This window comes from Chamaea fasciata, unplaced genomic scaffold (assembly GCF_029207755.1).
Source record: "Chamaea fasciata isolate MVZ Bird 193981 ecotype frontalis unplaced genomic scaffold, bChaFas1.0.hap1 SCAF_13, whole genome shotgun sequence".
Taxonomy (NCBI): domain Eukaryota; kingdom Metazoa; phylum Chordata; class Aves; order Passeriformes; family Sylviidae; genus Chamaea; species Chamaea fasciata.
The window spans coordinates 6,785,931-6,809,435 of NW_027094098.1; the positions used below are offsets into that span (position 1 = coordinate 6,785,931).

General features: G+C 42.4%; 1 protein-coding gene across 1 annotated transcript in view; it reads left to right on the plus strand.

Moving 5' to 3' along the window:
- The window catches only part of FANCD2 (FA complementation group D2), a 34,929-nt gene that overhangs the window by 3,203 nt on the left and 8,221 nt on the right, over positions 1 to 23,505 (plus strand). Inside the window, exons 6-33 of the mRNA XM_066195105.1 lie at positions 401 to 464; positions 1,232 to 1,284; positions 2,241 to 2,319; positions 2,990 to 3,114; positions 4,466 to 4,553; positions 5,495 to 5,599; positions 6,263 to 6,363; positions 6,853 to 6,961; positions 7,514 to 7,549; positions 7,935 to 8,078; positions 8,346 to 8,480; positions 8,790 to 8,921; positions 9,770 to 9,877; positions 11,729 to 11,838; positions 12,365 to 12,425; positions 13,764 to 13,889; positions 14,309 to 14,382; positions 14,471 to 14,611; positions 15,576 to 15,676; positions 15,982 to 16,097; positions 16,805 to 16,913; positions 17,426 to 17,521; positions 18,472 to 18,581; positions 18,786 to 18,932; positions 20,064 to 20,180; positions 21,032 to 21,160; positions 21,357 to 21,472; positions 22,944 to 23,057. Of these exons, the coding sequence (XP_066051202.1) occupies positions 401 to 464; positions 1,232 to 1,284; positions 2,241 to 2,319; positions 2,990 to 3,114; positions 4,466 to 4,553; positions 5,495 to 5,599; positions 6,263 to 6,363; positions 6,853 to 6,961; positions 7,514 to 7,549; positions 7,935 to 8,078; positions 8,346 to 8,480; positions 8,790 to 8,921; positions 9,770 to 9,877; positions 11,729 to 11,838; positions 12,365 to 12,425; positions 13,764 to 13,889; positions 14,309 to 14,382; positions 14,471 to 14,611; positions 15,576 to 15,676; positions 15,982 to 16,097; positions 16,805 to 16,913; positions 17,426 to 17,521; positions 18,472 to 18,581; positions 18,786 to 18,932; positions 20,064 to 20,180; positions 21,032 to 21,160; positions 21,357 to 21,472; positions 22,944 to 23,057 (2,946 nt within the window). The remainder of the gene's footprint in view (positions 1 to 400; positions 465 to 1,231; positions 1,285 to 2,240; positions 2,320 to 2,989; positions 3,115 to 4,465; positions 4,554 to 5,494; positions 5,600 to 6,262; positions 6,364 to 6,852; positions 6,962 to 7,513; positions 7,550 to 7,934; positions 8,079 to 8,345; positions 8,481 to 8,789; positions 8,922 to 9,769; positions 9,878 to 11,728; positions 11,839 to 12,364; positions 12,426 to 13,763; positions 13,890 to 14,308; positions 14,383 to 14,470; positions 14,612 to 15,575; positions 15,677 to 15,981; positions 16,098 to 16,804; positions 16,914 to 17,425; positions 17,522 to 18,471; positions 18,582 to 18,785; positions 18,933 to 20,063; positions 20,181 to 21,031; positions 21,161 to 21,356; positions 21,473 to 22,943; positions 23,058 to 23,505) is intronic.

The window sequence follows — 23,505 nt, forward strand, 5'->3', positions numbered from 1 at the left end:
TGTAGTCCATTGCTGTTTAATAGCAGGGAGTTTAGAGTGTTAAGTCACAGAATTTACTGTCTGCCCATGGCACACGTTAGATTCCATGGCATTTTATGGCAACAACCAAATACTGTGAAAAAAATTTGCTAGGGCTGGTGAAGATCAATTCCTTTTTGAGATTTTTTTTTTCCGGGAAATACAGCTTCACCACAGACTTTCACATTTCTAATCTTGTAGAGAGTGAGCTGGTTCAGAGCTAAAGTGCAGTTTGAAATCCTTTTGTGTGTGTCTGTGATTACCATGTGTTACCTTAAGTCATTGTATGTAGTTTTTTAAAGAAAACAGTCATGGAAAGAGCTACAGCCTGTTCTCCCTGCATGTTTTTGACTCAACTGTGGTGGAATCTTTCATCTTGCAGGAATCTGGTGCACTCATATTGTGAAAGCCTCATTAAACTGCTTCTTGGGATTAAGATCTTACAGGTATGGGCACCTTAGCTTGCTCTTTACAATGGTTTTGTTGTAGGGAACATTTTGCTTATTTAAGTAAAGGATTAATAGAACTGGTTTTGAGGCAGGTGAGGTTGCATCTGGAATAGTGTCCAGTTTGTTGTTGTAGGGACACAAAGATGTTTAAGGCCTGAAACAAATGGCAGACAAGCAGAAATAGAGGGAACTGGGTTTGTTCAGTTTTACAGGAACATTAAGGGAAATTTCATGGTCTTCAAATACCTGGTTGGAAGGTGTACGGAACACAGAGCCAGGCTCTTCTCAAAGGTCAGCAGGGCAGAATGAGAGATTATGGCTTAGGTCAACCATGGAAAATCCTGATGAGGTATAATCACTTCCACTGTGGAGAATGTTTTTTCAAGTGCTAGAGTTGGGCACTATTTTCAAACTTATCTAAAATTGATGCTTTAGTTTTCTGTGTGGTGAACAGCAGCTCAGGGTCTGAGAGAGAGAGGTTCATTGGCCCAGAGGAATTGTACATCCTGCCCATATTCTCTGATTCTGTTGGGTTATGTGGGTAGTTTATACCACCCTCTGAAAAGTGGTTTTCACTTCTTAGGCTGTGTGCCTCATTTCTGGCATTAGGCAAGAGATTTCTTGTACAGGAAATACTTTTATTGAACCTTTCAAGTATTTTATTCTGTGTATATATTTCATCTTTTCTGAAAGGTCAATTTTGGTGGCAGTACCACAGCACAACCAGTAAATCACCCTAACACTGTATTTTTCCTTTCTTTTAGCCTGCTGTCATAGCACTGTTGTTGGAAAAGATCCCTGAATTCTTTTTTGACATGTGAGTATAAACTGGCTTCTCTCTGCCTTGAAATGAAATTTCTTTTGGACAATCACCAGCTGTTTGACTTTAGCTGTTACTTCAAATTTACCTGAATGGCAATTTGCACTGATGTGGGCTTTTTTTCATACCTGTGTTAAATAATCTGTGAAGTACCATGACCTTAAATTTGTGAGTTCATAAAGCAGAAGACAAATTTCTAGAAGGTGAAATGCAGACATTGTGGACTGAGTGACTGTGCTTTTCACAGCTACTGACACAAGCTTAGGAATTATTTCAGCACAGGGACTACAGAGTGCCTCACCATGAAAAAAAAAAAAATGGAAGCAGCTGCTGGCAGAGTTTTATGAGGCTGGGACATGTAAACAGATCTCCTTTTAAAATTGCAAGTTGTGTTCAAACAAGGGAAATTGAAAGAGCATCTCTTGATTTTTAAACATAGAACACCACAGTGGAGTGAGAGATCTTGAGTGGCAGGACTTGACCACTTCATCTCTTCTTCCTGTGCCCTGGATGCTCCCTACAGAGTGAGTGGGGCAGGCCAAGGGGCAGAAAGAAGCTGAGGCTGCTCCTGCTGCAGTTTTTGTTCCAGTGCTGAAATACAGGATACAAATGGGTGTGCACAGGGGTCGAGTCCAAGAAATTGTCTCAGACTGAAATCTTGTATGAGGAGGGTTTAACATAGACAGTCAAAAGATCTGAACTGTTTTCACCCAAGAATTCTAAAGGATCTTGGATGTAAAAGTGATAAGCTGTTAATTGTGCTGTGAATCCTTTGGGAATTCTGAAAAATGGATGTTGTTACACTTGTCTCCTATCAAACTGTAGGAAGACTGAAGTTCTTCCTGTGTATTAATGACCAGTTAAGAATGAGGTTAGCTGGTCTTGCTGACCAGCAGCAGAGCTTTTGAGTCCATAGGTCTGACTAACCTGTGTGTCCTTTCCTGCTGTTTCAGTGTGGGCACCTTCGGAACAAATTTCCCCCGGCTCATTGTCAATCAGTTTAAGTGGCTTGACAGGCTCCTTGACAGCCAGGTGGGTACCAGAGGTGCAATCACATGCATGCTTTTTCCAAACAATTTCTGGAATGCCTCTCAGATGGGATTAGATTGAATTATTGTGCTAATGAGAACTGATGTTTTTTATGCATTCACATGCTGAAGGAGAGATTTAATTTTTTTCTGTTTCATTATGATTGCACTGAGTGACTTCTGAACATCTTTTACTATTTTTTGTCTTTCTTTGCTCTAAGTCTTCTTTTACAGAAATTTATATCTGTGCATGTGTATTCACACAGATGATCCCATTTTAAAGCTGTTGCTGGCAGGAAGTTACAATCCCCTCTTGTTTAATTTTAACAAGGTACTGGATACTTGCAGGCGTGTGGGGATGAATTCTCTGTTCTTGCTCTGGTGATTCTTTTCCTTCTTTCCCTAAATCAGTTGGTCCCTGTGGGTTACTCCTTACTGGAGTACGAAACACTGGCAGGCTTGTGTTTCTCAGTTTCCTCTGCTCACCAAGATCATTATATCCTAGCTGTAAAATACCACTGTTCCACAAAAGTCTATGCTCTGCCTCAGGATGTCAGCAGGACAATGAGTGACAGGACATTTGGCATAAACTCAGGCACGTGTTGCACCTTAGATGCATAATATTGTTGTGCTGAGAGATTTGTGCATTTCACCAGTGCTCCTCTCGTCTGCAGGATCTGGTCAAGAAGTTAATGCAGATGGTTAGTGTCTCTCCAGTACCAATCCAGCACGATATTATCACCAGTTTACCTGAGATCCTGGAGGATTCCCAGCAAAGTGAGGTTGCCAGAGAGCTCAGGTATGGATAATTTGATTGGGAGGGTTTGTTTTGTTTTTTCCCCCCTTGCATTTAGCAGAAAAGGACAAGATGCATTAATGCAGGTTGCTCTGGGGCTGACTGAAGTATTAGGACAGCACTGTGTTCCTGTTAACTGCAACATTTGGGGACACATACCACTGTCTTAGGATATTCCATTTGTACTGTTATGCTCTTAAAGAGAGCACAGGCAATCCAGCAAAAGACATTGCATTTAGACAGTGCTCCAAAACTGCTTTTATCTAAATTATTATTAAACTCTTGACTACGTGGAGACAGCACAAGTAGCATCCAGTTAAGTATTCACTACTGCTGGATAGTCTTTGATCAGTCACTTGGATATTACAACTTCTGATTTGTCTTGGATTGTGCTGTGGTAAGGATCAATATGGTTTTTATTAATTAAAAAAACCCCAGACCCACAACACAGTAAATGTGTGCATGAAACAGAACTTTCTAGCTATTTTATATACTTTTCTCCAGTATAATTACTGATCCAAATAACTGGGGGACCTAATGCCAAGAGTTAATCCTCCCAGGGAGTACTGCCATAGGCTAGTCCTTACATCTGTCTTCTTTAATGATGTATTCTATTCATTCTACACAATAATTTGCGTAGTTGGAGTGTTTCTAATTCTTATTATTGCACAGATCACTTACATTTATGCTGGTGTTAATTACCTCTTAAACCTATGATCACTGTTGCAGGTTATTACTGCAAGCAGTGCATCATGTTCCTTGTACCATCTCAAACTGTGGTTTTGTTTTCATTCTCAGTTTATTGCCTCAACTTCTAGGTAAAAAACTCCACACATTTTTCCTATACTAATTAAACTCCTCAGACTTCTCTTTTCTCTGTTTGTGTATTTTGAAAGCTGAGATCCAAACAGTATCAGCAAGGCATACTTATTTCCGTATTCTCAATAGCCTCTATCCATTTCTGATGTGGAAAACAACTCATTGCTTCTAATGAATCAGGGAGCATAGACAAAGTTACCAGGATGCTGCAGATGAGGTGGTTTTCAACTAACAAAACTTAAGTACAACTTTTTGCTACTAGAGAAAGTTTGTAAGAAACTGAGATGTCAGCCAAGAATAATAACATGAGGTTTGGGAAAGTCCATGAGGCTGTTAAAGACAGGTGCAGTTCTTACATAAGGAGTAATAATTTAGGGAACAAGTTTTCCATAATGCCAGTGGTATATGTTGTTGTCAGTTTCAGGGATTTTTGTTTTGCAATGACCACAAAAACTACTGGAATCATGCAATACACTAAAGATACATTCTTGGTTTTGTTAAGAGGACCATTTGTTTTCTTTTCCCTGTGTATCAGCTGTTTGCTGAAGCAGGGCAGGCGGCTGACAGTGCCAATCCTGGATGCCCTTTCTCATCTGGATCTCGATGCAGAACTTGTGGCTGAGGTGAGAGCTTTTACTGAGCACTTCAGCAGACCCCAGCCCCTGCTTAGCAACACCAGAGCTGGAATTGTTTCTTCATTCCAAGTATTTTGCTAAGTCTGCTGTAGGCCATCAAAAGTCCTGAGCTCCTGAAGCTGGAAAGAGGTCAGAAGCTAAAGCAGGTTTTTGAAACATGTATGAGGGGTTCAGTGAAGAACAGAGAGAAGTTTTCTGAATGCATACTGTAACAGCCAGGAATTTCAATCACAGCTGTTATAGCAAATGCAGAAGCACTTTGTTCTGCTGCAGTAGTATTTTACTGCCTTAAACCTTCTTATTGTCAATATTACATCTTTTTTAAGTACAGTGACCAGACTAGACTTATATTCTAAGGAAAGGCAGATTGCTGATTAAATAATTAAATAGGTTTTCTCTGCAGAGTGTTTATAAAGCAGAAGAGATGATGATGATGGGCCTTGTGCCTTTTGGATATGTTGCATTGCTGCACATCTTGGAGTTTGGCTTCTTATGAATAAAATAAAATTGGTTCATTTGAGTGCCTAAATCGTGTTTTACATAGTTCCAAAAGGCTGGCGCTGCATAGCAGGCTACACATCCTCCATACTTTTCCCTTTTGAAAGCCAGTTAAAAAACAATGGAGCCAAGCTCTTCTTGTTGAAGAGTGATATGGTGCAGTGGCCACAACAGGAGATTTAGATTGGACATTTGAAAAGCAAGTTAGGGTCTGCAGCATTGACATAAATTTTCAGAGGTAGCAGGGATTGGAGGTTTCCTCCATTCTTCAAGACTCAGCAAAGCCAAGGTGAATCTGATCTAGTACTGACAATATTCCTGCTCTGAGCAGAAGGCTGGACTGTAAGTCTCCAAGGATTCCTTCCCACTAGCATAACTATGTTTCTGTGAAGTGTTGTCTTGCAGCTGATGGGGTGTTTCTCTCTCCTCAGGTGCGACAGTCTGCCATGACCATTGTCCCTTCTGTAAAACTGGAAGATTTGCCTGTAGTAGTAAAATTCATCCTCCAAAATGTCAAGGCAGCAGATGCAGTAGAGGTACAGTATCTTTTTCATAATGAAGTGTGTGTTTTCCACACCAGCGTGTGTTTTAACAGAGGGAAGGTGCTTCACACACAGAGCTGTATGTTACTAATGTTTTCAAGTAAAATTTTAATATTGCATCAAAACCAGCCTTGCTGAGATCTCAAACGTTGTTTTATATGTTGAGGAAGCCTCAGCATAAGCCAAATGAAGTTTGTGATCTGCCCAAACCTTTCAGGGAGACCCCTGTAAAAAAAAGTATGCCTATGACATGTAAGCTAGTCTGTGCTGGTACACTGCATTTGAACCGCAGTCAGGCTGGTAAACTTGCATGTCCCAGAATTCCTGAGGCTGTCATGCATCTTCTTCAGCTGCTAGAAAGAATAAAAACAGTTCACAGCAATGTAAAGCAGATATAGGTGGGAATTTCACAGAGTAAGTCTTAAAAAAATCTGTCTTTTGTATGACATACAGGTGAAGAGAAAAGTTTTGCTGGTTCATTTTCTAAGTTTAAAAAATTAAATTTGGACATGATTAAATACTTGCGAATCTTTACAAATATATGAGTTTTGATTAGTAATTTTAGGGTTATTATAGGAAGTAGTTTTCTTTTCCTCAGCTTTTTCTGTTCTTCCCTCATTTGTAACAGTGATTTGTGCATGGATTTATGCTTTACAGGTGATTTCTGATCTTCGTAAGAGCTTGGATCTGTCATCGTGTGTTCTGCCCCTGCAAATTCACAGTTCCCAGAAGAAGGTTAAAAGCCAAGTCCAGGCCAGGTACTTAAACAGGTTTACCTGATTCTCCAAGGGTAGGAGAAGACAAGAGAACTTAAACTGTTCCTCTTCTGGTCTCTGGCACAACTGGCTTCATACACAAGCCTAATTTATCCTGTGGAAAGGCACAGACACCTTTATTCCTTCCTGCTTGGTACTAATACAACACATTTGTCACTCCTTGTCCAGCCAGCCTCCCCTGCCATGGATGTAGTTCCTTTTGAGCCATCTGCCTCCATGTCTGCGTGGGGATAAGCAACTTCATTTATAATAATGTTGCTGCTAGTTTATCTGTTTTAAGTTCCCTCCAGTATGTTTTCCATTGATTCTGTGACCTCTGTTTCCACCCTCTTGTGAAACTCCCTATCCTTGCCAGAGCATTCCCTCTGGACAGTGGCTGCTTTAAGTAACTGTTGTGACTGCTGGGCTGCCTTGCATCTTCTGTCACAGTATTTGCAGGGACTGAGTCTCCTCCTTTCTGATGATTTGCAGTTCTTCCCTGAGCCAAGTAACCACTAGCCAGAATTGTGTGAAGCTACTTTTTGATGTGATCAAGTTAGCTGTGAGATTTCAGAAAGATGTCTCTGAAGCATGGATTAAGGTAAGATGTATGCTTCAGTCCTTGTTTCCATATTTATTTGGGCTCCTTGATTGAGCCTGAGCCTTTCTTGTAATCAAATGTGATATTAAAAGACAAATGTTAGCCCTTCATTTTACTGATACAGATTTCATTCTGCAAGAGCAGAAAAATGTATTCTGAGCTATGTGAAGCCTTAAGGTGTTTGAAAATGTCCTTCTAGAAATCAGTATCAGCTGATATTAGGTTAAATTTAATTTTAAATTACATTTCAGTGTAAACCATGAGGCTGTTTCTTGTCCTCATTACTCAGTACGTCAGTTCCTTTCTCAAGCCTGATGTTATTTGAGAACGTCCTTGTTCAAACTCAGTTTTCAGCTATATTTTTTGAATGCCTTCTGGATTCACTGTTGTTGGCAAGATTCAGTTTGCTGACTTTGATAGGTCTCCTGCTGTATAGGAGAGAAATCTGTGAGCAGGGTGTCACAGACTTTTGGTGTCTACCTTTTTTGATTTGGTTTTGGGATACAGTATTGTACTGTAGCCTAACAGCTTGCTTGTTTTTTTTCCTCTCAGGCTATTGAGAACAGCACATCTGTGTCTGACCATAAGGTAATAGTTATGCTCTGTAAATGTCCTCTTCTCCTGATTTCTTAAGGGCTTTCTTCATGGTTGTAGATGAAGAGATTTTTGTAGTTGGAGCAGAAACTTGCCAGTGATGTTACGTGAGTGGTTCTTTTGATATTGGACTTGTTCCAAGTATAACAATCATCCATCTTCTTTGTAACTCTTGATTCATCCCTTCCTAATGTTAAGGGACAGAGTTATCCTGCTTTAATTCTCTCCTGTTGGAGTCATAAGGTTTTATTTCAGTTGTGACTCTTGAGACTTTTTGAGCTGTTTTTTTCTTCTCAGTTTAGGCTTCAAGTTTTGACTTGGAGTTATCTGGACTGTTTAATTTTTCGGCATAATGACTGGTGGTTATTTCCTCTAAAAGGTTCTGGATCTGATAGTTTTGCTGCTAATCCATTCTACAAACACCAGGAACAGGAAGCAAACTGAGAAGGTCTTGAGGAGCAAAATCCGATTGGGCTGCATGCCAGAACAGCTGATGCAGAATGCCTTCCAAAACCATTCAACGGTCAGTGCTGGTCCTGCTTTGGGACTCTCTCTTTTAGCTCTCAAAGATCTTGTCAGATGATGATTTAGCCCTGTGCTGCATTATTTATAGCTTTCCAGTAATGTTCATGTACTTCTCTTTTATAATTTTTAGTCCAGATCAGTGTCCCAAGGCACATGTCCTCTGTTGTAACTGTCATGTGGTGTTTTGGAATTGAGCTTTCCTCAGCATTGGATATGTTGAAAACAAGAAACAGTAATCTCCTCTTTCATGGTGTCTGTATTTCAGGTTATCAAAGACTTCTTCCCTTCAATCCTAGCCCTTGCTCAGACATTTCTGCACTCAGCACACCCGGCTGTGGTCTCCTTTGGCAGCTGCATGTACAAACAAGCTTTTGCAGCCTTCGACTCCTACTGCCAGCAGGTACAGTGTGGTGGATGGCAGCTGTTTTATTTGGGTTTGCACTTTGTTCAAAAGTGTTTGTCATGATCCTTTAGGGGACGGGGTTTCAGGCAGTTGGAAGCCTTTGGAGAGAGATCTGTGCCAAAGAGTGGGCCAAAAAGAAAATGGGGAACAATCATAGCAAGACTGGTAGCAAGTGACTTCAAGCACAAAGATTGCTGTGGTTATCTGTACTTGATCAACATAGTAACATAGTTCACATGAGCAGAGCAAGGCAGACATTTTTCTATTGATATTTCACTCTGGTTCTCTTGGTGGCTTTTTCCTTAGGAGGTTGTGACTGCTTTGGTGACTCATGTGTGCGTTGGAAGTGAGACAGAACTGGACATTTCTCTGGATGTGCTCACGGATTTGGTGGTGCTGCACACGTCCCTGCTGATGCGCTATGCCACCTTTGTGAAGGTACCTGCATATCTGGGTTTATACCAGATTTTGGGTCCCTTGCAACACTTTGCCTCAGATCCAGAATAGGCCAGTCCTTCTCCAAAATAGAGGTATTGGAAAATCTTGTACCTCTAAAGGTTTTCTGTGTGGAGAAAGGCAGCGGTCAGAAGTGAAAGGTATCTGCTGTCAAAGTGTGAGCTGCAAGATAGGACTGTATGATTTTTTGACAGGGGAATTTGAGATAGACCATTCCCTTTAGCTGGACAATGCTTAAATTGCAGGCATGGAATACTTGGCAAAAAACTGCCCCCTTTGTGGACTGCGTGTTCTGCCTGTTGAAAGACTGACAGTACTTTCGCCAGTATTTGAATCCTAAGACAAAATTGCTTGCAGAGATGGAAAATGACATATCCTAAAATTTAAAAGAAGAAAAGTACTCAGTGGGGAGAAAAAAAATGGACTACTGGGTTCTAAGAATGATAAGCAGTGTCAGACCTGCACAGTTGCTTATTTCCAAAAGTAGTAAAAGTGGAGACTGAGGGAAGAGCTAAACAGCTAGGCAAGCATGTAACAGTACTTTTCTTGAACACTCCCCCATCTGTGGTGGTTTGTGCCTTAAGGACAGCTTGTTTTTAAGAGCCTCGTTCAGCCTCTGAAAGAATGAACTCCCACAATTAAGGCCAGAGTATTAGTCTGTTTAATAGTCTATAATAGTAATAGTTTTGTTTAATTTGAGTGTAGCTTTTTCATGCATGTACAAAAAAGGTAAAGTTAATTATCTTCCCTGAGGTTGATGATTAATGTGTTTTTGAGAATATGGAAAGGGATTCTTGGTATTCTGAGCTAGTTTGTGGCTTCTCTTATAGACCATTTTAGACTCTACACAGAAACTGAACCCATGCCAGATCCGGAAGCTTTTCTACATCCTCAGCACTTTAGCATTCAGCCAGAAGCAAGAAGGGAGCTACATTCAGGTAAGCAGAGACACAACAGAAAGTTGTTCAGGCTGTGCCTTGGTTCTTCTGCTAGGTTAACTAAATACTGGTGTCATCCATGAACAGTGATTGATGTCAGGATATCCTTGAGCTTAAAATTCTCTTCTCCCCAAATGTCTGCAAACCAGCTTGTGGCTCTAGACTTTCCACCCTGTTATCAAGGGCTTATTACAGGGACTGTGCCTTTCATCTTTCCCAGAAGGGTCCCTTTCTCTTGCATGTCTAAGAAAGGCAGAGTTGTTAGACATGTTGGAAGGGTACTGATGGTAGTCCCTTAATCTAACCTCCCAGGCAAAGTGGGACTGTCACCAGCATGGTGTCATGTTGATTGTATCTTTGTCTAGCTGAGCCTTGAAAGCTTGCATAAATGTAAATTCAGCAGCCTCCTTGAGCATCTCTGTTTCTCCATCACTTGGAAGCCTTCAGAAAGCACAATTCAGCTTCTTCCCTGAGGTGTTTGTATTGATTCAGCCACTAAAATTCTGCACACCAGAGACAAAAAAACCCTTTCTTGTTGGAAGAACTGAACTTCACTGAAGCACTCTGCTGTGAAGTGGTAGACTTCACACCTCTTGTGCCTCTGGTTTAAACATGAGAAGCTGTCAAACCTGGTCTATCTAAATCCACCTTCATCTTGCACGGGTGTGACTCAGTTGCAACATAACAGTGGTGGTACTGGATACCTTTGTATCCAGGATTTCTGAATCCTTGAACATAGCAGATAAATAATTCAAAGGTATTTATTTCACAACAGAGACGACAGGGTTTAAAATCTTCCCATTCATAAAGTTCAGCTCTTAGAAATTAGGACTATTTGTCTTTCTTTGAGTCCCCATGTAGTTTGTAGTTGTAGGTATGTTTGCACATGCTAACTTGAGACTATAAAGGAAAACTGCTCTTCCTCTCCTTCTGATTGGTCTGTGGCATGTAAAACAGCATGTCTATAGTAATTTTGTCCTTCCCACTCACCCCGTTAAATTGGAGCTCTTCACTGCCAAAATTCCCAGTTGTATGGCAGGTTTAGCTCCTTTCTGAACTAGGTTCTTCAGTGATTTCCCTGCCTCCCACCCTGAGTCTTATGTGTGACTTGTGAAAATTGCCTTGGCAACATGACATGTGATTTTGCAGCCCAGGAGGACTTGCCATCATGATGTTCTGCCTGTCACCCTCAGAAGTTGTGAAAAGAAGGGGAGGAGTATCTAGAATTTATTTTGAGCTGAGGAGGACAAAGGTTGGCAATTTGACTCTTATCCTCAGTGATACTGAAGACTTCAGGGTTCACCAAAGAAATCAGTGTCCTGAGAGCCAACTTCCTGTTTGCCTTCTTTAAGTATTCTTCTAAGCTGATGCCTCTTAGACACGAGGATCTCTGCAGGTAGATTAGGCAATTTTCCTTGCACTGCCCAGTTTGTCTTTGGACCTTCATGACAAACTGCTCCATCCCTCAGCTTCCTGAAGTTGCCAGTGTTTTGAAATGCAGCTCCGCAGCTACTGTTTGGGTGTGACAGGCTCCAAGACCATCTGCTGTTTTTTTAACATACTCTTCTATTAATTATAGTTGAAACTTGGACCAACTACATGTTCTCTGTAGTAGTTAGAGCAAAGTCAAACCAAATTACTTCTAATGCTGTTTGCAACCTTACTTGGAGTTGGGACCAGAATTTTCATAATAAATGAAACATCAGAATGTGCATTCCTTAAGCAAAGCTGTAATCCTAATAAACCATCCCTCTGTAGCCCTTGGAGATGACATGAAGTGAAGATGCCAATAGAACTGTGAGTGATGCACACGAGTACCTCTGTGGTGACATGGTCTGTGTCTCTTTTCAGGATGATATGCACATGGTGATCAGGAAATGGCTCTCCAGCACGGTTCCCAACCACAAACAAATGGGGATTATTGGTGCTGTTTCCATGATAGGCAGTGTGGCATTAAAAAGGTGAGAGAAAATGTAGCAAACTTGAATTTAATATGGCTTTCAGTTCAGGCCTGGAATGAAACAAAGACAGGAGGGCATTGCCTTTGAGTTCATGCACATCTTGGGCAAATCCAGGAACTTCAAACTCTCTTCTGCATACTGTGGTGTTTGGTATTTCAGCTTGTGCACTGCTGCTCACCTGCTGCTGGTCTCAAAGGCATCCCAAATTCCTTGTTAATGCCTATTTGTGGATCCTTCGACCACACTGCATGACCTGTTGCTTGGAAAAAAATTGAACACTGGTGGACTGACTACAGATCAGCTTCTGACTCTAGGCTGAATAATCTGAGGGGCTTTGTGTTTGAATCCAGGAAAATCTAAAAGAGAAGAAGTCTCAAACAGCACCAGATCTTTTCCTAATGTGTTCCAAAGAAATCTTTTTCGTGTGTAATTCTCCAGTTTCTGGAGAGAGAACCTTGTGTGTGTGATGGGTTTTGCTGAATCTTGAGTCTTGTGCCACAACAACCAGGTTATCAATTGCTTCCAGGACTGAAGGAGATGCTACTTCGCTGGAGAGACCAGAGCTGAACACTGAACGTGATGGGCAGGTGAATACCAAGAATGGGGCAGTGCAGGACACAGGGAGGATATGGTCAGCAGGGGAGGGCTGACTGGAAATGCAGTCTTCACTGAAGTACTGTGTGGGTCTGGGAGTTGGCTTTCCTGAGCCGGGGTTTGTTGTACATTGACTGCAGAGCCAGAAGTCTATTAAAGATGGTGTCCTGGTTTAGGGCAAATTTGGGAGAAAACCCCTCAACAGGGTCTCTCTGGGAAGCAGACCCAAACGGCCCCTCCCTGCAACTGGTGCAGGAAAGAACCTCCTCGGAGAAAAGTGGAAAAAACTATTTATTTAACAAACAAAGTGCCCACAAGCACAAAGAATGCATAATATGAAATAATAAAACCTTTTGTTGTTCTGAAATGAGATAGTAAATTCAGGAAGTCCTTGCTGGGGTGTAGCTCGGCTCTCAGTCTCTTTTCAGTCCCAGTCCCTCGGGCACTGCACAAAATGCCAAGGTCCAGGCCCCGATGGGCTGCAGGTGCAAGCTCTCCAGTGCTCCTCTTGTTCAGTCCAGAGCAGGTTTAAACAGTCCCAAGAAAAAAGAAAAAAAAAAACCAGTCCAGGGAACTTCTCTGCCCTAGCTAGCCAAAGTTAACTAAAAGCACAGGAGATCTCTGTCCCAGAGCCCGTCCGTGCTTCAGATGAAACACTCTGGAGAAGGAATGCATAGGAGTCAGGCAGCTTTCTCCAAAACAAACTCAGCGCTTCTCCTTCCCCACTGCTTCACTCTCAGAACCAGTCTTAAAGGCACAGAACTCAATATACAGCACAAACAGAACAGATGACTGGGGGTAAAAGCATCATAAATTCACCCTAGGACAGATGGATTTTGAGAAACAAAGGCTGGTGTTGCCTCTGCTACATGAGAGCAAGCAGCACTGCAGCCATTTAGTGAAAGTCTTCTGTCCAGTTGTTATTTTAAAGGAAAGAAGCAGAACAATGTGCTTCAGTGAGCCAAAGGTGACCATGGCCATTCTCTCAGCTTTGGTAGCTGTGCCTTTCAGGCCATCCAGAGAAAGTATTTCTACTGCACAGGATTGGCCTAGGAGCCTTTCTCCTTAGTTTCTGTTAAAGAATCCTCTCTGTTGGCACTCTGTTTAAGGGTGATCCTGGACAGACTGTGTTATTTCATGGCAGAGGACACTAAAAGGCCCATGTTCCTTCTTAAACGTGTCTGTTCAAGTATATTCACCATGGGTTGTTACTCTAGAGATGAAGCTTTGAATATGCCTCACAATAAATTAATATAAAAAGGACTGAAAGTAAAAGCTTGAATTGGATCCATTTACTTTACCCATTTCTGCACTCTCTTCTCTCCTTTCAGCTGTCTACCCTGCTGGACCTTGTGGGTTTCTGCTGCGAGCAAACACCAGAGGTCTTGGCTCTGTACTACGATGAATTTGCCAGTTTGATTGAGAGGCAGAAGGGCAATTTGGACTTGCAGCTCCTGGTATGTTGCAGAGCAGTTTGAACTTCATCACTTACATGAATTCTTCAGAAAAAATGATGTTTTTCAAGCATTGGCAAGATAGAGTCAATTTGAGGATTTCATTCCAGTCTGGGAGCTTGTTTTGTTCTGTGAGAGATTGGTCAGATACAAAATCCTCATTCAGCTCTCTTGTCTTTTTTTTTGATTGTGGCAGATTCCTCATTGTGCTTTAACAGCTTCTTTTTTGTGAAATTAGCAATGTTTCCTGGCTCTGTCTCTAAAGGCAGCCTTTGGGTCTCCTTGCAGGCCATGGGGCTTCATGACTGTGATGGTTCCAGGATACTTTTGCTTGGCCTTATCTCCTGCATCTTCCACTGCTGCTGCTGGAGCTTTCTTCATTGAGCCCCTTTGCTGAGCAAATTTTTTTTATTTCTTTATAGGATGAGTTTGGGAAGAGTTTGGTGGAGGATTTTCCCAGTGATTTCGTGGTAGATCTCAGCCCCACAGTGCATGGGTATGCTAATCACAAATAAAGCACTGGTAGGGTTTCTGTCACTGAGAACTGAGGTTGCCAACAAGACCTTGTCTGTCTTTCCTCGCAGTTCATTCTTGTTCCCAGTGAAGTCCTTGTACAATCTGGATGAAGATCAAAGTCAGGGAGCAATTGCCATTAACCTCTTGCCATTGGTGTCACAGAGTGAGCTTGGTAGGATCACCGCTGGAGCAAGTAACCAAAGTAAAAGGTATTTGACACTTAGCTGTGGGATGGCTGCACAGGCAGTGTTTTCATTTGTGCACTTCAGGTGCCTGTTAAAGAGCTGGTCAGAGAATTTACCAGTTTTCAGCATTCTTCTCCTTTTTCTGATGTTAAACAAACTCAGGTGTAGAAGTGCAATCTGGTTGGGAGCTGGCAATCTGTTCTGGCTTGGGCTGTTTAGGTGATCTTGGGTGAGTCATGATGGTAGACAGTGCTAAGCCCACAAACATGCAGCCAAAAATGAAATTCAACTGAAAAATCAAGGCATTGTCTTTGGCAAATGGAACAGGAAGCCTGTAAGATATGAAAAACTCCAAGTAAATAGGAGGACACCAAAGCTGAAAGAATCATAAGAGTCATAGACTTGTTAAGGTTATATAAGGCTCTTTTTTTTTATTTGCACCTTCACATAATTTTTAATTTATTGTCAGAAGATTTTGTTGAGATAATTTTAAAGTTGTTCTTCAAAAAAGACATGATCATTTTAAAATGAGAGAAAATAGCTCTCCCATAGCTACTTTGCATGCGTCTATGGAAAAATGGTAATTTTTGTCACTCAGAACTGGAGCAGTGGTACACTGCGAAACATTGAAGGAGGTTTTCTCCACTGCTTATACTGTGTTGTGCACAACTTCTTACAGTTCCTTCTGAATTACTCAACTTTGATTTCCACCAGAAGTAAATCTGACCCCATTTTTTGTTCTTTGCAGCCATTTTTCTGCCCTTACAGGCTTTTCCAGAAAACTGGTAATTGCCAGTTATTAATTGGTGGGAGGTTTTTTCCTAACCCACACGGTGCATTTCTGCTCTATGTTGCTGGGACTTGCAAGAAGCAAAATAGAAGGCATAGGCAAGGTGGCCTGGGAAGGACACAAGACATAATGAAAAAGTGATGGGCATTCTGGAGACTGATAAAACATAAGATCCACTCCACTTCTTTTTCCCCCCAGAGCAGTTTCACCCATGTGTCTGTCACCCTGTTTCCGGTTGCTGAGGCTCTACACTGCAGAGCAAAACAGTGGAAGCCTGGAGGACATCGATGCCTTACTAGGTATGGGAAATGGACTTTTTATAGAGCCTGGCTTTATGCCTTGTTCCTGTGCCAGATCTGCACAGATTTCCTCCAGCTACAGGTGGAGTTGTGCATTTTGTGAAGGAGGCTGAGATGCTCTGTGCCCACAAAGTGGAAGGGAGACCGGGGAGACAGTTGTTCTGTCTGGGGGTGAAGTGGCTGATGGGCCTTACTCCAAACAGCCACTGGAGTTGATGCAGGCTTTGGTAAGAAGCTTGGTCAATGCAAAGACCAAAGCATAGGTAGCAAACAGTCTGACCTATACTTTTCTTGCTTCGTGCCAGGTTGTCCCCTGTACCTGACTGACCTGGAGGTTGAAGGGAAGCTGGACTCTCTGTCCAAGCAGGAGCGTGAATTTCTGTGCTCACTCCTGTTCTATGCTCTCAACTGGTTTCGTGAAGTGAGTAGAGCCTTGTCTGCAGGTTCTGGAGTGGAGGGATGAGGGAACCCTAGGAGAGTTGAGGTTGGAGAGGGGAAGCTGTAGGGGAGGGAATATTGTGGTCTTTTACTGTGGTCTTTGTTACCTAACAGAAAGGTTGTGCTCCACTTTCAGAGGCTGTAGAATTTCCTTTCTTGGGGGTGCTCTGTACTCTCTGTTCTATAGCTCTGTGAGCTGACAGAAGGGTAAAATGCAGTGCCTTCAAGCAGATTTGGACACTGTATTGGGTAACATCAGTGGTCAGTGGGATTTTTTCCTCCTGCAGTTATTCTGATAACATGAGAATGGCAGATTTGGTGCAATTCCACACTCCCAGTCCTGCTCTTCTCCCAGAACTGCCTCTTTCCTGGCAGACCTGGGAAGTGCCAAGTGGTCTTCAGAGCCACAGGTATCACAGAACCTGACAATGTGCTGTCTGCTAATTCCTCTTGTTCAGTTAATATTTTACTATAGGTGTTGCCCTATTGCTTTCTGTAGATTGCACCAATTGTATCCATGTTCTTATGGACTTCGGAAGTGCTTGGTTCATGCAGTCTGAACCTGGTCACACAGGCCACTTGTGCTGTGTTATGTATTTATTCAGGACTTGAGAATGTTATTCAGAAAAGAAAAAGTAGCAAAGTGGGTACAAATCTCCCTAATTCAGTGATCTTGGTTTGTACCTTTAGGTTGTAAATGCCTTTTGCCAGCAACAGGATGCTGAGATGAAGGGGAAAGTTTTAACTCGATTACAGAACATCACAGAGCTGCAGAATGTGCTGGGAAAATGCTTGGCAGGTGAGTAGGAAACATTTGTACATTCTGGGCTTGTACCAGCTGTGAAGTGAAAGGGGTTGCCTTAGACATCAACGGAAGAAGCAAATGTAACACATACTGCAGTTTTACAGTGGCAGTTTTAAAAGTTTTTGTGTGGACAGCTATAATTTTCAATTTGTCCAAATCCAAACTGCTCTTAGTAATTACTTCCTCAGTGAGGAGCACACAAATTACGCACTCTAGAGTCACAAGCACACAAACTTTTGCAGATCTCCCAAGTATTGACACACCTTGTCCATCTCCCAGTAGCCTGCCCAGATCCCAGGCACTCTAATCTGCCTCACTGCACCCCTACTCACTGCAATTCCACTCACTGCTCGTTAGCAGATACACAAATTCTTACACTTATGTCAGACTCCACACTTTTCACCAGGACAGTGAAATATATGATACTTTCTTTAGATACGTATCTGGCCTGTATGTTGTCATTCAGAAGCTGAATTAACCCAATTTCTTCATTTTGGCTCTTTCAGCAACCCCTGGCTATGTCCCACCACCAGCTACTTTTGACTCTGAGGCCCCGGAGGCTGTACCATCGAATGCTGCTGGTCCAGGCAGAAAAAGGAGTGGTAAAGAAAACTTAAAATGTTTAAGCAAATGGATGTCATGGGAGTTGACTGGCAGATTGCACTGCAGCCATTGCACTTGTGTTTGCCTGAAGCATTAAATTCTTGGCAAAGCCTATCTAGCTGGAAATTTTACCTCATTAACTCCTGTTGCAGCTGAAGTGGAGATGGAAAAATATCCTACACCAGACAGGTGTTGGATAGTCTGTCTTCTTGGGAAAGCTGATGCATAGCATTTAACAGTGAAAATCCAGGGCTTTCATTGAACACTTTCACATGCCAAAGTACTTTCTGCAGCAGTAAGTTCTGTCTTTGGTGGGCTTGTGGCATTATCTGGTACTGAATCTGTGGCTTGAGCTGCCTTGCAAACCCCTGAGCTTTAGGTTGTATCTAACCAATGTCCTGGGAACCTTGACATGGCTCTGCTGCACAAGGAAATATTTCCTCCAGCCTTACCCATTGCTAGCTCCCACAGAGAAGACACAGAACTTGCCTCTCAGTTTTCAAGCTGAATCAGATTTGCTTTGTTCTTCCTGTCTCTAGTTCTGTTTCTAGATTTTATTTCTAGTTTAGATTAGCATTTCCTGGGAACTTGTATGCCTTAAGCCAAAATGGGCAAAAATTCACATTCCATTCAATGAGAACAACTGGAGGAGGCCACAGATCAGAATGCCTTTCCCTTCTGCGCCAAACCCACTGTGCAGAGTCTGGGCCTGTCATGTAGGAGTGTGTTAGAGACAGAAGGAAAGTTTTGACTGTTCTGCAGAGAAGAGGAGGATCCATTACTTTAGTGATAGTGTTTAGATAGTGTATTTTGAAGGAGTACTTCCTCTATGGACTTGTGCTCCATGCTTTCTTAGTGCTGATTTAAGTCCAGCCTGTGCTGGCTGCAAGTGCTGCCTAGTGCTGAGCAGTGTGTAGCCTTTGATTCTGAAGTTGCTTTTCTGTTTAAGGAAGGAAAAAGAAGGCTGATGGCAGCAAAGCTGGCTCTGCAGATCGTTCTCAAGCAGATGACAGTTCTGAGGGAAACCAGCCTGATACTGAACTCTCTGAGCTGGACAAGGTAGGTGTACAGCCCTGGGGACTCACAAGGAAGACAGAACAGGGAAGATGCCATAGAGGTATAAACAAAAGCTTTGAGAGAGGGGTCATTCATTCCAAAGTTAATCACAGTCACTGGTTCAGTTCTGCTTTCTGGCACCTGCCTTCCATCAGAATTTTGTAAACTGTCCCTGCAGAGGCCACTGTCCTGCAATTTCCTTTTCAGACTGCTGCTGATAGAGAGGCAGGAAATCCTCTGGCACAGCTGCAGAGCTATCGCCCGTACTTCCGAGAGCTGGACCTCGAGGTGTTCACTGTGCTGCATTGTGGGCTGCTCACAAAGTCTGTCCTGGACACAGAGATGCACACAGAGGTGAGTGGAACAGCCTGAAACCCACACTGCTGAGGCTTTGTGTAACGGCCTCTCTCAGAGGCTTTGGCCCTCTTTGTTCCACTGAAGTGCACAACAGGTTGGTGTTAAGATGTGTTGGTCCAGGGCTGGGAGCTGGGGACCAGGACAGCATTTGTCCCAGGAGAGCATTCAAGGCACTGAGAAAAAGAGGATTTCCCTGAGGAGAGCAGACATGTAATGTAATAATGTTAAAAACAAAGCTAATGTAAATATTGCATCAAAGGTGAAAGATACTGTGTAACATGTATAGACCTAATGGAAAGAAAGGGGCTTTAATATTGAGCACAGGTAAGATATAGGGTGGTAAATACACTAAGTATTGCCTGTCAAAAAGAACCTATGACATAAAGTAAAGCCTGTATTGCAAAAACTCAAGTGTCTCACGGCATCAGGAGATCATAAACAGCACAAATGTGGGACTGGAATCCCACATTCCTCTGAGGTGCTCTCACTGAGCAGGGTGCTATGTATCATCTGGCAGCTTGTAAAAACTGCATTGCTATGGCTGTGGAAAATAGAAGTGCCTTATTTTGTTACCCTCTTTGTAGGCAGGCTGACTCCATCTGGAGTCTCATTTTGTCAGGCTACAGTAAATGCATAAAATGTGAAAAGGCCATGGCAGGCTAGAGCACAGCCTGGTCTGCCCTTGCAGACAGCTGTCTCTGTGCATGCAGGTCACAGGCCAACTGGAAGACTGTTTGACAAGTCTCTTGGGCTATGTGGCATTATTTCGAAATACTTCTTGACTGTTACTCAGTTGGTGAATTTTGTGACTCTCTGAGCTTAAACTTCTTTTTATCTTTAGGAGCTTATATTCAATGCCAATGTATATAAATCTGGCGTTCTTAGCTGTTAAGTTGCACTGACATTACCTCAGCTGTTTAGAGCATCAGGATGGCTTCATGATTTGAGTAACCAGAACCAATGCCCCATCCCTGCCATGGGGGAGCCATAAAACCAAGCATCTACCAAATAAAACCATCCTGAGATTGACTAGTTCAGGAGTCATAACTGGATACAGAGGGTAAACTGGAGCTTCAAGGCACTACAGTTACATCTGGGTCCTGGGACTGACTGTTCTTTTAATTGCAGGCCCGTGAAGTTGTGCAGCTGGGGCCTGCTGAGCTTTGCTTCCTTCTGGATGACCTGTGCTGGAAGCTGGAACATGGGCTGCCCTCTGGCTCCACAAGGAGGGTGCCCTTTCCAAAGGCAAGAACAGCAGCAGGCGATGGGTCTGGGCCTGGTCTGAGGCAGAGCACAGCAGGGGCTCCCAGGCCTTTCCTGAGAAATATTTTTCAGATTTATTTTCACTTGTTAGTTAAATGGAAGTGTGATACCCAGCTGTGTGCCAGAGCAGCACCTGCTCTTTCAAAAGACTTGTGTACACTGCTCTTGCTGAAGTGTTTGCAGCATCTGGTTCTCTGCATGTCTCAGGATAGGGAATTTAACTGAGAGAGTCTTGTAGCCTCAAGACTCAAGTGACCCTTTTCCTAGCCCTCCCTGGGGAGACGGGCTGTGCTGTTCAAAGTTAGCCAGGCCAGATGGCTGCAAAAGCCAGAAGCTGCTGCATCCATGTTTCTGGTTTTTCTGCATTAGAAACACCCCCAAGTGCAGGGATTTCTTGCTGATGCCTTCAAGAGGAAAGTAAATGCATGTCCCACTGCATTACACTGAGAATGCACTGCAACTGGATGGGCTCCTCATATTCACTCTTCTTTCCCCTTGTCTTTCTACCTATCTTAATTCCCACATGCAGAGACTAACTTCTCTTAGTGTTTGAGTAAAGTGTTGGATTCTCTATCTTAAAGTTTTTTTCAACCTAAATGATTCTATAAGAAAGCTGTGTGTCACATCAGTTTTATCCTTTTAGTCAACTGTTATCCACTTGTCTGAGTCGGTGGTGCTTGTTCTGCAGAAGCCAACTTTCCCACCCTGTGACCCTTCCTGACCCTGTATGGCTTCAGGAATTGCACTGCTTGGCAGCAGTCTAATATGTAGCAATTGAAGTTATTCTCAAGAGAAGCTAATGAAGCCACATTAATCTTTTGGGTTTGCTGCAGGAAAGAGGCAACAAGGATATTGGCTTTTCCCATCTGTGTCAGAGATCTCCCAAGGAAGTTGCTATGTGTGTGATTGATCTACTCAAGCCACTGTGTAAGCACATGGAGAATATGCATAACTACTTCCAGGTCAGTGGAAAGCAATTTTGACCAAAAAACACCTCAAATTTTGTCTCCTGTAAAGAGACTTTTCATTTTGTTTAGGGGAAAAAGAGTAATTTTGTTTTCTTCAGGTTTTTTAAACATGAAATTTATGGAAATGGATTCTTGTGCCATTATATTTGTCTGGAATAGTGCTTAATGAATTATTTTTTCTGTATTAAAGGCAGCTGTACAAAATCAGGGTGCAGAAGATGAACCAGTAGTGAACATCCAGGAGCACCAGCTGATGTCCTCTTGCTACCAACTGCTGTTAATGGTTTTTCGCTCCTTATTTGCTTGGTGAGTTTAAAAGAAAAGTCCACAGTTGTACCCATTTGTTGCTTCTTGTTTCTTTTCTTTAAAGTGTTTGCACCCTGCCAAAAGCCTGTCAGCCATGAGAAACAACCCACTGCAGTGGGTGGAGGCTTCTAAGCACTTCTTAGTTAAGCCAGGCTTCACTGCCTGATTCTGAGCTGTGCTGAAGCTGTAGGTGATGAAGCACTGAACTGGGGAGAATTCAATGGGCTTTTGGGTCAAGATCAGCATAAGAAGTGTACTGGCCCACCTAGCTGTGCAATTTCCAGTCTGCCCAGGGATCTTGGAATTTCTTACCCATCCTTTCCCATTTCCTTCTGCTCATGTTTTGCTAAATTGTCACTGCCTGAATCCTGTGTGATGGAAGAATTTCTTTTGCCAGTGGGAAAGGAGGAATGTGTATTTCACTGGCAAAAAGTCACTGCCGTTCATGCATTCAAGCTGGATTCATTAATGTCCAACTCGGAAATGCTTGTGCAGCCTGCAGACTTGTGCATCTGCTAATATAATCCAGGATAGTATCATGAAAGTTTCTTTCTAAACCCCAATATAGATTTGCATGTGGAAAGCATTTTATCTTTTTTGTACTTCATAAACAGTAGTAACTGCACAGAAAGGGAGGTCTGCCTCCTGTTGACCTCTACTGGAACCTCAGGACCCCTGATCCACTCTTGACTATTCCTAGATTTGTCATTTCCTCTTTAGCCAGTGTGAATGTTGGTTGTTCCTGAGTCCACCTATCTTGTAAATCAAAGATACCTGGTCAGTTTTGTACCAGACAACTCAAGATCAGTTTTGCTGTCCAGTGTAAAATCTCTTTTGCAGTAGGTCAGCAAAATTGGGGTGAGCTGTCCAGCCACTAAAATTCAACCACCAAATTACAGCTCTTTTTACATTTGTTTGGTCAAGGCTTCTCACATTACCAATTGTTAATTAACTTGCGTGGTTCAGGTGCACTTGAGCATTACCATTATCAAGTCCACCTGTTCAGTCCATAAAATTGGAATGTGGATGTATTTGACTATTTCTGGCCTACGTCACAAACACTGGGAATTCAGAGAAATAATGAAGATCTCTAGAGTTTTCCCTCCGTTAGGCTCCTACCTGTTGTTCAGGAGGTGACTACCCATGATCACTCCATTTGCACAGCAACTGCCATTATACATCCTTTCTTTTAGGTCTACATAGCATTGGCTTAGTAGATATGGACCTCCACTTATGGGAAATGGCCTTTCCTCACCAAGCTAGATCTGCAGTCTAACTGAAAAGTTAATACTGGTTGTGCTCAACGCTTTCCATTCCCATTGAGTTTTCAATTTTTTGTGTCTCTTTATGACTTTCATATTGCAGAAAGTGTCCAGCTTTTCTATTTTTCATTTTGGAAACAGGCTTAGATATGCATTTGCATTTGATACCTCTTCTAATCTGATGATGAACTGGATCTTTTCCCCCTCAGGAATGGTTTTTCTCAGCATGAAAATGCTGGCTTGCTGAGGTCAGCTCTCCGGGTGCTTGCAGACAGGCTAAAGCCAGGAGAGACAGAGTTTCTTCTTCTTGAAGAACTGATAAGGTAGAATCTATATTTCACAAGGTTTGAAATGAACAAATTTCAGGGATTTCTTCCCTGTTTTATGTGGGCATTATGGGTAAATGTATGTTTGGGAGCTCTCATAAAGACTACACTCACTTCAAACTTTGTATTTAATTGAATGGCAGTGTGGTCAAACCTCATTAAAAGAGTAAAAAATGTAAAATATTCATTAATCTGTGGAACTCGTTTGTATGCTGTTTGAGACAAGGAGATTAATAGGATTCACAGAAGGAATGACTGTGTTCTGGAGAGTTAAAAATGCTTACAGGTATACTAGGCAAAAGGCAGTATATAAAGCTGCTGCTAGACTCTGAGTGGCTTGGGCTTGAGAGAATTTTCTCAGTGACTGAATTTCTATGTATTAGTGGCTGATCACCCCTTCTTCAGAAGGGCACTGCCAGAATCAAAACACTGGGATATGGAGACC